This window comes from Primulina eburnea, chromosome 18 (assembly GCF_022965805.1).
Source record: "Primulina eburnea isolate SZY01 chromosome 18, ASM2296580v1, whole genome shotgun sequence".
In the NCBI taxonomy this organism is placed as follows: domain Eukaryota; kingdom Viridiplantae; phylum Streptophyta; class Magnoliopsida; order Lamiales; family Gesneriaceae; genus Primulina; species Primulina eburnea.
This window is the reverse complement of record NC_133118.1, coordinates 29990913-30002386: the sequence shown is the minus strand read 5'-3', so window position 1 is coordinate 30002386 and position 11474 is coordinate 29990913. Positions and strand designations below refer to the sequence as shown.

The 11474-nt window shown below is 37.1% G+C and overlaps 3 protein-coding genes across 4 annotated transcripts; all 3 read right to left on the bottom strand.

The window, feature by feature from the left end:
- Positions 1–246: 246 nt before the first annotated feature.
- Positions 247–1657, bottom strand: LOC140819975 (protein ENHANCED PSEUDOMONAS SUSCEPTIBILITY 1-like). The gene has a single exon (XM_073180260.1). The coding sequence runs from the start codon at positions 1622–1624 to the stop codon at positions 275–277; it is 1350 nt and encodes a 449-aa protein (XP_073036361.1). The 5' UTR covers positions 1625–1657; the 3' UTR covers positions 247–274.
- Positions 1658–3559: 1902 nt separating this feature from the next.
- Positions 3560–6215, bottom strand: LOC140820294 (malate dehydrogenase, chloroplastic-like). 2 transcript variants are annotated; one of them, XR_012115410.1, is made up of 2 exons: positions 3817–6184; positions 3560–3706 (listed from the first exon to the last, which is right to left on the bottom strand). XR_012115410.1 is itself a non-coding variant. In XM_073180637.1 (2 exons), exon 2 carries the CDS (start codon positions 5159–5161, stop codon positions 3929–3931), a length of 1233 nt encoding a protein of 410 aa, XP_073036738.1. In that variant the 5' UTR covers positions 5992–6215; the 3' UTR covers positions 3560–3928. The 2 variants fall into 2 exon arrangements, 1 of the variants encoding a protein (XP_073036738.1); XM_073180637.1 differs by having other exon boundaries at positions 3560–5161; positions 5992–6215.
- Positions 6216–8365: 2150 nt separating this feature from the next.
- On the bottom strand, positions 8366–10467 carry LOC140820295 (uncharacterized). The gene is made up of 2 exons (XM_073180638.1): positions 10057–10467; positions 8366–8924 (listed from the first exon to the last, which is right to left on the bottom strand). Exons 1-2 carry the CDS (start codon positions 10402–10404, stop codon positions 8622–8624), a joined length of 651 nt encoding a protein of 216 aa, XP_073036739.1. The 5' UTR covers positions 10405–10467; the 3' UTR covers positions 8366–8621.
- Positions 10468–11474: the final 1007 nt, after the last annotated feature.

Here is an 11474-nt window from a genome sequence, read left to right as displayed (position 1 = left end):
TTTCAGGCTCAGGGTAATTTCAACACCTGCGTCTGGACTAGTGACACTTGCTGGGAGCAGACCCTAAATTTCCCGTGAGTATCAAATATAAACCAGACATCTAACAAGAAGTATGTTGAAGTCTTCCCAATATTTTTGTAAATAGACATAAACTAATCAACACAATGTGCATAGTGAAAAAAAAAATAGATATATCTATTTAATTTTATTGATATTATTTGTTGACATGATATTTATAAACAAATGAATATTATTCGTGCATGGCATATTCCGGTCAGATGCTAACAGCTTCCATGAACTCTGCATCATTCGCCATGGCCTCCAATGTTTCCTCCGCCAAGTAAGCTTCCGCATCGATGCCGCCGGGATCTGCTGCCGGGAAAACTGTGATCCTCCCATCAATTTTCAGGCTGATCCCACTCCTCACAGCGATTGGTTTTCCCCATCCGAAATCATTCCCATACACATCGTACCTAGGCGAATTACTTACGACACAAATATTATTACTCAGACGCTTACTCGGTATCGTAGGATTTTCCGCCCAATCTTCCAAGTTTTTGATCGCTTGTTCCTTAGTTTGTTGACTTACCAGTTCGTGGAACTTCATCGCCGTATATCCAAGGCCATGATGAAAGATATGGTCCTCATTCGATGAGATTATTGCCCCATAACTCGCGTTTCCAAAGTAACAATTGTGCAAAGGTATTCTTTCTCTGGTGCCAACGGGTACGAAGAAGTGAATTTCTTGGTTCTCGGAGTTTTGATTAATACTGCTGCTGTTACGCCGCCCACGCAGCACGGATCGCCATATGTGAGCTAACAGAGTTTGTAAAGAGGATATTTTTGCCGTGCCCGCTTCGTCATTGGCCCTTGATTTGAGCTTAGCAATGTTCTCTTTGCTAAAACGAAAAACCCTTTGTAGCAATTGATCTGAATCAACGTCACTGAACATATTTCGCCTTTCCAATGGAGGAATATGGATTGGGAGATTGATTTTTTCCGGAAACCAGCGTTCGAAAACGGGGATTTTCGATATAGTTTCGAAACCACGTGATATTTCAGACCAAGAATTGAAGAAATGCCAGAAAGAATTCCCGTCAACCAGAGCATGATTCATGGAGCAACCGATGAAAAACCCGTCTTCTAGTTCTGTTACTTGCACCCCGAGCAATGGCTTAGAAACCCCTTCCAAATTGGAAATGTTAACAAGTGTGAAAAACGAATAGACAGTCTCAGGTACGTAGATTGGATCCAAGATGTCGGAGACCGACACACCCGGAGCGCTTGCATGAGTAAATTCAGCCCCAGCATTGTTGCAGTCTACGAAGAAAGAGCTCGTCCCATCGTCGTTCTTAGTGGTTTTTAATCGGCCCGCAAGGGGAGGGAAGAAGTCTAATGTTCTTGAAAGCGAAGCTTTGAGGTGATCAACGAAGGTTTTCTTGAATTGATCATGGAGGTTGGGATATTCGTGAAAGAGTAACCCTTCTTGAATCGGGCAGATTAAGAGCGGCATCAGATCCCATGGAGTTAACTCCAGCTTTGAATTGGCTGCTGCATTGCCATTGTTTACGGTGGTTGATGCCATCTTAACCATGGATGAACATAGTATTTCGATTTTCGACATACTTCGTAAGGTATTGTGAAATCGAAACGCAAGAAATTTGATACGAGAAACTTGTAGATCTGAAAGGTGACAGGCTATTTGATCTAATTGTTGTAAGAGATTAGTATTGAGAGTGAAAAGTTTTGATTAAAGTGATTAGAATAAGAAAATCATTGCCATTCGTTTGTTGCTTAGCTGTGTGGGAATTTGATGCTTTGGATAATACGACAAGCTCCCAATTTTATGTGGGAGTTTTATCGTTGACATTTTCGAATGGGACAAATCAGTGGAAGAATATTTAATACATAATAATTAGGTTGTTAAAGTAGGTTGTCTTGAACAGAAGTAAGGCTTTACTAAATAAGTTACACACAAGGGAAAAAAAAGAAGAAGAAGAAGCATAATTGGTATGAAACATATTGCGAAAGAATTGATTAATTTCATGTCTTCCATTCCAGCCTTTGATGATGGAGAAGTTTGACTATAATTATGCGCATTCGATTGAACAAATCATTTGAAATTTTAGTCGTTTTTTTCTTGAGAGTTTTGATATTAGTGATGCTACATATGTTAGCGTTACATCAACGTAACGTTGAAAAAAAAACTTTCATTTCCAAAAAAAAATAGATTAACTAGACACGGAACAATATCAAAAAACACAAACATTCAAAGCAACAAATATAACTCTCCCAATTATTAAATACATACTCAAATGATGACGGCTTGTATGAACTCTGCATCTTCTTCCAAAGTATGCATTGTCCCCGGTGATGGGTATAAGACCAATTATTTGTTGGGTTAATAAAATCAATTGGGTTTAGCACTATTGAGTTCCACAATATTAATTATGCTTGCAGAAGCTCAAGCCCATTAGACTCTCTTAAAAATCTATAAATAGAAAAGTTTCCTGACAATTCAAGGTATGCTCTCATTTTTATAAATGTTCTTTTGTTCTCTGAGTTTTCTTTGAACTGCTTACTGACTTGAGGGTCGGAGTGTTTACGTCGAGAACCCTCGCGACGCCCACTTGACGAGTGTTCGTGACGCAAGTGACGCCCAACAAATTAACTGTGTATTGTCTACGTAGATCCGTTGACCAGCCAGGTGAGCTCATTTACAGGCCAAGTGGACCAGTTTTCTAACCAGTAAGGTCTCGCGTGCGCAATCTACACGACTCATTTATTTTAGCTGCATCACTCGGCACCAAGCATGCCTCCGCATCTATGCTGCCGGGTTCCGCCCCTTAGTAACTCGAGATCTTCCCGCCAAATGGATGCACCTTTCCACTCCTTACAGCAACTGGTTTACTCCCACCCATAGTCATTTCCATAAAAGTTGAACCGGGGAGATATTGGTCAGTGTCGAGATTGGAAGGAAGGCAGCGCTCAAGAACTGGTGGTTTTGATATTACATCAAACCCACGGGATATCTTCCTCGTCTACAACAGCATGAAATTGAGGTTTTTAGGTGATCAAGGTTTTCTTGAATTCACGGGATTCGTGATCTGGGTTTTTGTGTAGGATCCCTCTCTGGATAGGTTCCAATAGGATGAACTGTAGATCCCATGGAGAAAGCTCAATCCTCGAAATGGCGGCTCCGCCATTGTTAGCCATAGTGGTGGACATTGCAACAAGAAATGAAGATATCAAGGTTACTTCTGCCATGATTGTTAACAGTTATGTGCAGATGATAGTGTAAGAAGAGGAAATGATGAGGTGCTGGATCCATCCAATTTCTATGTATGCATTATATGTATTTACAAGTCAAAATGGTGAAAAAATACATTGCACTTGGCCACAACATGTATTTGACTATTTTAACAGCAGACAAAACTCAATAATCGTGTTTTCTTATATCATCATGCTTTTATCGCAAACTCGAAAGAGATTGGAGAAGCTAATGGGGTTGAGTTCTTCTGTTTATGGGATTTTTTTTATCAAGAATTTATGCTCACTACAAGGTAATAATTCAAATTTTCATTATAATGTAGCTTATTATTACACACCAAATTTGCAGAAAAACCCTGATTCAGGATAGAAACAAACTCAACACAAGACATTCGTTTGGCTTGTAACAGGAGTAGTACACGTTTAAAACTCAGAACTCAAAACAGAGCTTCATCTTTCAACTGGCCTACAAAAATGCAACACCATGCATTAATCAATCTGCATTGCAGTATTACTTTATTTGCTTCACCAAATAACACTCGGAACTCAAAACAGAGCTTCATCTTCAACTTGCCTACAAAAATGGAACACCATGCATAAATCAATCTGCATTGCTGTATTACTTTATTTGCTATATCGGTTCAGATCTATCACATATTTATGCAGTCACGGGTTGTTTAACAAAAGCTAAACCCTTCTCAATGCTAGCCTTCAGCTCTGACTTGAGTTCTTCCAATGCCTTCTGTTCATACTCGGTTAGCCCTTGAAGGTCTGATGAAATCACAGCCTCCACCCCTTCTCTTCCTAGCTTAACCCTGGAGGCAAAGAACGGGAGCTCAGTTAAATCAGATTGGATAAAAGAGCACTCATACACATCACTGTCCCCATCAAGGGCTCGGAGTGAGGACTCCACGAATCGTGCTGCAGCATAAGCCATTGAAAGGGTGGCTGATCCTGCTCCTGCCTTTGCCTCAACGACTTCCGTCCCAGCATTTTGAATCCTCACAGTTAGCTCTTGCACTTCTTGATCGGTGAAAGTTACAGAGGGCTTAGTCTTTGACAAAAGGGGCAAAATGGTAATTCCTGCATGCCCACCAACAACTGGGACATCAACGTCAATGAGCTTCAGGTTTTTCTTCCTGGCAACAAATGTGTTGGCTCTAACAACATCAAGAGTAGTGACACCGAAGAGTTTCTTTGGATTGTAAACCCCTTTCTGCTTCAAGACCTCGGCCGCAATCGGCACAGTAGAGTTGACTGGATTGCTTATAATGTGGATGAATGCATCAGGGCAATTCTCAGCAACAGCCTCGACTAAAGACTTCACTATGCTGGCATTGATGTTAAACAAGTCATCACGGGTCATACCTGGCTTTCTTGGTACCCCAGCAGGTATGACGACAACATCTGCACCCTTCAAACAGTTGGCTAACTCGGATGGTCCAGTAAAATCCAAGACCAGAGAGGGTGTGTTGCAGTGACTGAGATCAGCACAAACTCCCTTGACATTGGCCACATCATAAAGATTTAAAGCAGAAACGAGAGGCGACATTTTGACCAAAAGGGATAGAGGTTGGCCAATTCCACCAGCAGCTCCAAGAACCGCTACTTTATAGGATGCTTGAGGCGGAGCATATGTGTAAGATCTTTGGTTATGACTTTCGGCTTTTGCAATGTATAAGGGCTTGAGAAATGCATCATTTTCAATGCCTACGAATGAAGATTCAAATGCAGAGTGTGTGCCATTTGTTGCCTTGAGACCATTAAAATTCCAAAAGCAGCTTTTTGAATTAATATTGATGCTAGAAGCCTTTGATTGTGAGAGCAAGCCAGCTCGGGGTCCAGCGAATGTGGTTGATCTAACAGAAGTGGGTGACAATGTTGCTGCCATCTTACAAATTTCCAACATAGACCAAATAAAATCAGACAAGTTTATACCAAGTAACCATGACCAATGCTTCAAATAAATCAAAAGCAACGCATACTATTCATGGATTTCCTCAATACAAAAACGGAAAAGATATCAAAACCCTCAAGAAAGAACAGAAAATTATATCGATAAGGAAAGATATGGGCTAGATCTTTAAACAGCTAGCTTAAAGTATCTACTAAACGAAACAATAGAAGCTCAAATTGTGTTCTTTCCCTGACAGAAAATAAAACAAAGACAGATCTGATCCCATATCAATTCAAGCATTCGGCGATCGAATCCTCTTAAATTCCACCAAATCGAAAACATGAAGTTAATAGCATACTATAAGATTTACATTACAGTAACAACCTACAACCTATCTATCCACCAAGAGGAGGCAAACTCAAGCAAGATCCATCACAAGTAATTTTTCTAAACCCGTAAGTTTCACCTTCAAATAGATTTAACGCCCCTCCCCAAATACTGATCCATCCAAATAAAGTTATTCTATCGAACATGTACTCCAAGATCAAATGCTAAAATACCTCCATATATGCAATCGAAACAAGGCAAGAAACTAAATCTACCTATTCCGCCGTGGCTCACACATAAAAACTAAAAATGAACAAAGAAAATCTTTCTCAATCGCAAGCAATCAAAACCAACCGATCTATCACATAAAAATCACATTCCCCATGAGATAAGATGCAGTTCGAATTCATATTTCAACAAAAAGAGCTAGATCTACGATTCAAACGGGTTAAAACCTCATAAAATCAGCAAAATATGAAGGAAAAAAAATATTTCACCTTTGGGGTAGGTGATGAACCGAAATGGGGTGGCTAAAATTGCTTCAAGATCGAAACTTTTGCTCACAGAAACAAGAGGGGCGAGTGTATTTGTAGGGATTTGGTTATCTAAGTTTCTCCGTCGTTGGGCTTCGAGGGAATCTACAAATGAATGAACGTTACAGTCTTTCAGATGGGGAAGGCACACGCATAGAATCTCCTTGGCGGTGATCCCATATTCTTCTAGGGGAGAGATCCTGGCCTTACGTTCATGTGTCCACGTGTTGTTTCAACGGCCAGGATGTCTTATGGTTGTGAAAAGTAAAAATCACACGCTGAGTAGGTGGCTTGTCTGGTTTTGCTTTTTGTGCTGACTTTTCGAAAGATATTTTGTTTTGTATAGAAATGTTTTGGTTTGTTAAGTTATTGATGTTTAGATTCAGAAATAATATTCTTGATCTGAAAAATAATATATTTTTTTATGAATTGAGGTAGATGAAAGATATATCTCAAAAAATTGTGTGATACGATTACACGGGTCTTATTTTGTTAGACAGATCTTTTATTTGGATCATACATGAAAAGTATCATTTTTTATGTTAAGAGTATTACTTTTTATTGTGAATATCGGTAGGGTTGGCCTATCTTATAAATAAAGACTCGTGAGACCATATCATAAGAGAACCTACTCTTTTAAGAAATAAAATTATTGGGTTTTCTTGGTTAATTATAAAAATAATTAAAAGAACTCATCAAAATACCAAAATAAATAAATGAAAAATTAAATTAGAGGAGGATGTTTGTCACCCCGGCCCTTTTTATGAAAAAGTTTGTTATTTTTTCCTTTTCTAAATTATGTTTTACTAATTTTTTACATATAATTATATAACAAAAAGAGTCATATCTTGTTTAACTAAATTGTGTCCTACCAAAATTTCAAAACTTAAAATTCATCAATAATAAAATCTATGTCTGTCTATATAATTGACTAAATTCGTTCCACGTTGAGTGTCAAGATGTCGACAAATAATAGTCCATTAACTGTTCAACAACAAATAATCAAGATTCAAGAATTAATTGTTCGTCGACGAATCTTCAAGCAATAATCATGCAAACAATCTGATGCAGCTAAAATAAATGAGTCACGTAGACTAAGCACGCGAGATTCGGCTAATTAGTAAATTGGTCCACTTTGCCTGTAAATGAGCTCACCTGACTGGTAAACGGATCCACGTAGACAATACACAATTAATTTGTGGGGCGTCGCCTGCGTCACGAACACTCGTCAAGTGGGCATCGGGAGGGTTCCCGACGTAAACACTCTGACGCTCAAGTCAGTAAGCAGTTCAAAGAAAACTCAGAGAACAATAAAATTTTTATAAAAATGATAGCATACATTGAATTATTTGGGAACTCCTCTATTTATAGATTTTTAAAATAATCTAATGAGCTTGGGCTTCTGCAAGCATAATCAATATTTTGGACTTCAATAGTGCTAAACTCAATTGACTCAATTAATTTTATTAACCCAACAATAATTGATCTTATACCCATCACAATCTAAATGATTTTCTATACAATATATTTTAAAACTCATTTGAGAATTTAGAGTAATTTGAAAGTAATTCGACTTGCATTTTTCATTTTTTTTCCCAATCATTATAATGATTTAGTTTGATACTACTTGATCAAAATTAACAAATTAAATTTTCATGATTCAATAATTGCGATTTTCAATATCTCAATCATGAAAAGTCTCATATTTTAATACATTCACAACACACAACAAGCCCTAAAAATGATGATAAAAACTTATGTGATACGGTCTCACGTATCATATTTTGTGAGACAGATCTCTTATTTGAGTCATCCATGAAAAAATATTACTTTTTATGCTAAGAATATTCACAGATAAAGATTCGTGAGACCGTTTCACAAGAAACCTACTCAAAGATGATTCGTCTCTGGTTTGAGATAGAGAGAAATGTACTATTGGTGTTATTTGTGGAAAAAAATGGGTTTTTACCCATAAATACATTAATTTATTTGTCTCGATATTTGTATGAATAATTAATGATGTACACATGTACCTAGTGGATACATTAGAATTGCATTTATAAAAAAAATATTATTTTCACATGCAAAATTCTCCGATTTATAGTGTGTCAAGATGCTTACATGTATACCATAGTATCTCTTCTACTTCGCAAAATCAGTATTAGTTCTCTCTAATTGAACTAGTTGAATTCAAATTACTCTAAAAATATTATCCTAACCGTTGATCTAAAGAGTTATATTTTTTCACGTCAACACTATCAATATTAATATTACTCATGTGTCGAGATATGGACCATCAACTCACAAAACATACCACATTGTCATCCTAGTTTGTTTATTTAAGTTTTTTAAACTTATGTTTAGACAGATTTTACACACACAAATATGCATATTTGTCCCCCAAAAAAGGTAGAAATTGGTTCTAACAGAAAGGACTCTTTGGCAACAGCGAGAGATCATTACAAAACTCTATCTGGTCTAGAAGAAATAAAAACATTAATTTACATGTTCTCCTAGAACATAGATATTTAGAGAAGTCAAGTAAATAAATTTGATGCAAATAGATAGAATAGAGGTACTTGTCCATCTCATTTTTACTTTCTACCTCTGCCTCGGTTGCCACGGCCACGGCCACGACCAAAGCCACCACCTTTTCCACGCAGCGCCTTGTTCACATCGTGTTTTATTTGCATGTTCTCTGGTAAGGGAAGTATGTTGTGTACACACTTTCTGAAGCTGAAATCGTCGACAGATTCATCGTCCCTGATGATGAAGAAGCAGCGACTTTTAAACTGTGGATGAAATCGGACTTGAAAACCTTTAACACCACAGCCTATCTTTCTCTCTGCCTCCATATGACCTTTTTTAAGCAATTCCAACATCATGATGTGCTCATACTGAAACAGAACCAAGCCAAATTCATGAAGACCATACATCATGGAAACTTCCACTCAAGTTAAAAAGAAGGGTCATGAACATATATCAAAAGGTTGAATTTCGAATATCATCAACCGAACTGTGTTTCATAGTGAAAATTAAATTGGTCAACGATGATCAGAGCTTTGTATTTCAAACTTAAAATAAACAACAATAGACTACTGATGAATCTCATAACACTGCAGCAAATGAAATTCGGACTTTCCAGATATACTAAATTTTGTTCCTAAAATTTGAAAAGATCAACCTTTGAAGGTCTCCAGCTATATTATGACAATGAAAACTCTGTGCCTATAAGAAACTGTTTGCTACCATCTAAGAAGATATGGTCATTAGAGGCCTATTTTTCAGGCCAAAGTAGGGGGGAAACACGAAACAAGAAAAGAAAGAGATGACAGCTGAACTCTTGTAATAGAGTTACAGATAAAATCCAATGGCAGCTTATAGGAATTTCAAAGAGAACTAACTATAATACACATGACAATTCTCACACACATATTGACCCCATAAATGGACAAGATTTCTCAACACACCAAGCATCTTTGGGGAGAAAACCAAATTAAAGTGGTTCCCAAAGATTTTCTATGACATTACAAATTTGCAATATACAAGCACATCCATCACACTTTCTGCAACATACAATCACGATAATATTATTCCATTCCATTTCATGCAACCAAAAGATCAACAAAAGGAACCACATCACCCTTTCTGCGAAAAAGAATCAACAATTATGCTATTCAGTTCTATTTTTTGCAAACCTAAAGAGCGTTTCTATTCTAGACCATGAAACATGCCAAAGTTCTGCAGAATGAATATCACTATTAAACTGTAACAAATAAGTGGAAGTATCAAATCATATTAAGACTTCAAACAACATCAAAAGAAGACAAGCTAATTGTTGCAAGATAGAAATAGATTAAAGATATTCAAATCCAAATAAAAACAAATCTTTCAACTTCTACAAAGGAAATCCCCACAACCTCTGCTCTAAAATATAAAACCTCAGATAGGATAATCATTTAAGACCAACAGAAAATCAAGCTATTTATACGGACACAATTTACCAGGAAAATCCAAACTTCAGTTTACCTTGTTTAAATCAATATTAGCAGGCCAGGTGTGGAGAAGCTTATAGAAATAATCAAACATCTCCACAGAAGACCCAAACGATTTCATACCCACGCTGGCCCCAGCAGCCTCCTCCTCCTCCTCCTCCTTCTGCTCTTCAATTTTGTCCTCTCCATCTCCTACACCTTCTTCTCCAGAACACTTCTCAGATTCGGCTTTGATTCTCTTCTCTCCGTTTGGCTCAGTGCTCTCATCCTCCTCTCTGGTACGCTTTGAGCCGCCATTTCCCGGCTCAGATTCAGCTGCGATTTCGGCTTGAGGCTCGATTTCACTGTTCAGAGGAGTCGCTGGAGCTGATTCGTCGGCCATAAGTGAGCTGCAGAAGTGCAGAGTGTCGGGATAAACCTTCACTCTAAACCCTAAATTGGCAATCTATTTTTTAGCTCGACCCGGCTGTAGAGTAGACTTAACCCATTCAGCACTCGAGTCCAAAGTTGTATATGGGCTAGAAAGCCCAGCCCAATTCTATATTTTTCGAAGCCCATTGAGATTATTGTTGGATATATATATATATATATATATATATATATATATATATATATATATATATATATATATATATATATATATATATATATAAAATCCTCGAATTCGCACAAAATATTTTGGAATATATTTTAATAACTCACCTTATATTCACGGAAAATTTAGGATCCAATTCCAGCAAGTGTCACTAGTTCAGACGCAGGTTTCGAAATTGCTCTGAGCCTAAAATCACGAATAACACCATTAGAAGGCGACATAACCCCTCCGACGCTCAAATCAGAGACCGGGATATAAGGGGGAGTAGCTAAGGGTGCTGCTGAAAATAATATATCGAATGAAATGAATTAAACACTCAAACCTGATAATTATAGGGAAGTACATGAGTTCGTCATGGGTCTGTCTTCCATTTGGGCTAGGGATAGACAAGGGGAAGTGGGCTCATCCATGAGGTATCACCACCAAACATAGAAAATTTCTTGAATCTAAAAATAATTTCAAAAAATAAAAATAAATACACAATTGGTTTCAATTCTTTTATTTTTATATATAAAAGGAGAATGAAATGGATATCTTGCAAAGATGTGCGAGAAATATATAATATTTTTAAATAAAAAAAGGAGAGTGGGAGATTGAATGAAGGGGTTATAGAAGTTTGAATGGAGTGATGCTCAATCTAAAGGAAAAGCATAAAGAAACCAAGACTCTCGTTTTAGTGCATAGAAAAAAGAGCTTGGAATCCTAAAGTAAGTTTCCGGTTAAAGCAAATTCTTGGTATTTTTAAATAACATGTCTAGCTTGAAAGAATTATCTAATGGTTCATAGAATATAATTTAAATATTGATAAGAAATTTTTGATCATATATGTTTCATATCTCGCGTTTTTGGTTAGATAT

Bases quoted from the DNA above. Each gene is read 5' to 3' on its own strand.
- LOC140819975 (XM_073180260.1), bottom strand. From the start codon at position 1,624: ATGTCGAAAATCGAAATACTATGTTCATCCATGGTTAAGATGGCATCA.
- LOC140820294 (XM_073180637.1), bottom strand. From the start codon at position 5,161: ATGGCAGCAACATTGTCACCCACTTCTGTTAGATCAACCACATTCGCT.
- LOC140820295 (XM_073180638.1), bottom strand. From the start codon at position 10,404: ATGGCCGACGAATCAGCTCCAGCGACTCCTCTGAACAGTGAAATCGAG. The intron at 8,925-10,056 runs GTAAACTGAAGT...GTTCTGTTTCAG, and splicing joins CTAATATTGATTTAAACAAG to TATGAGCACATCATGATGTT.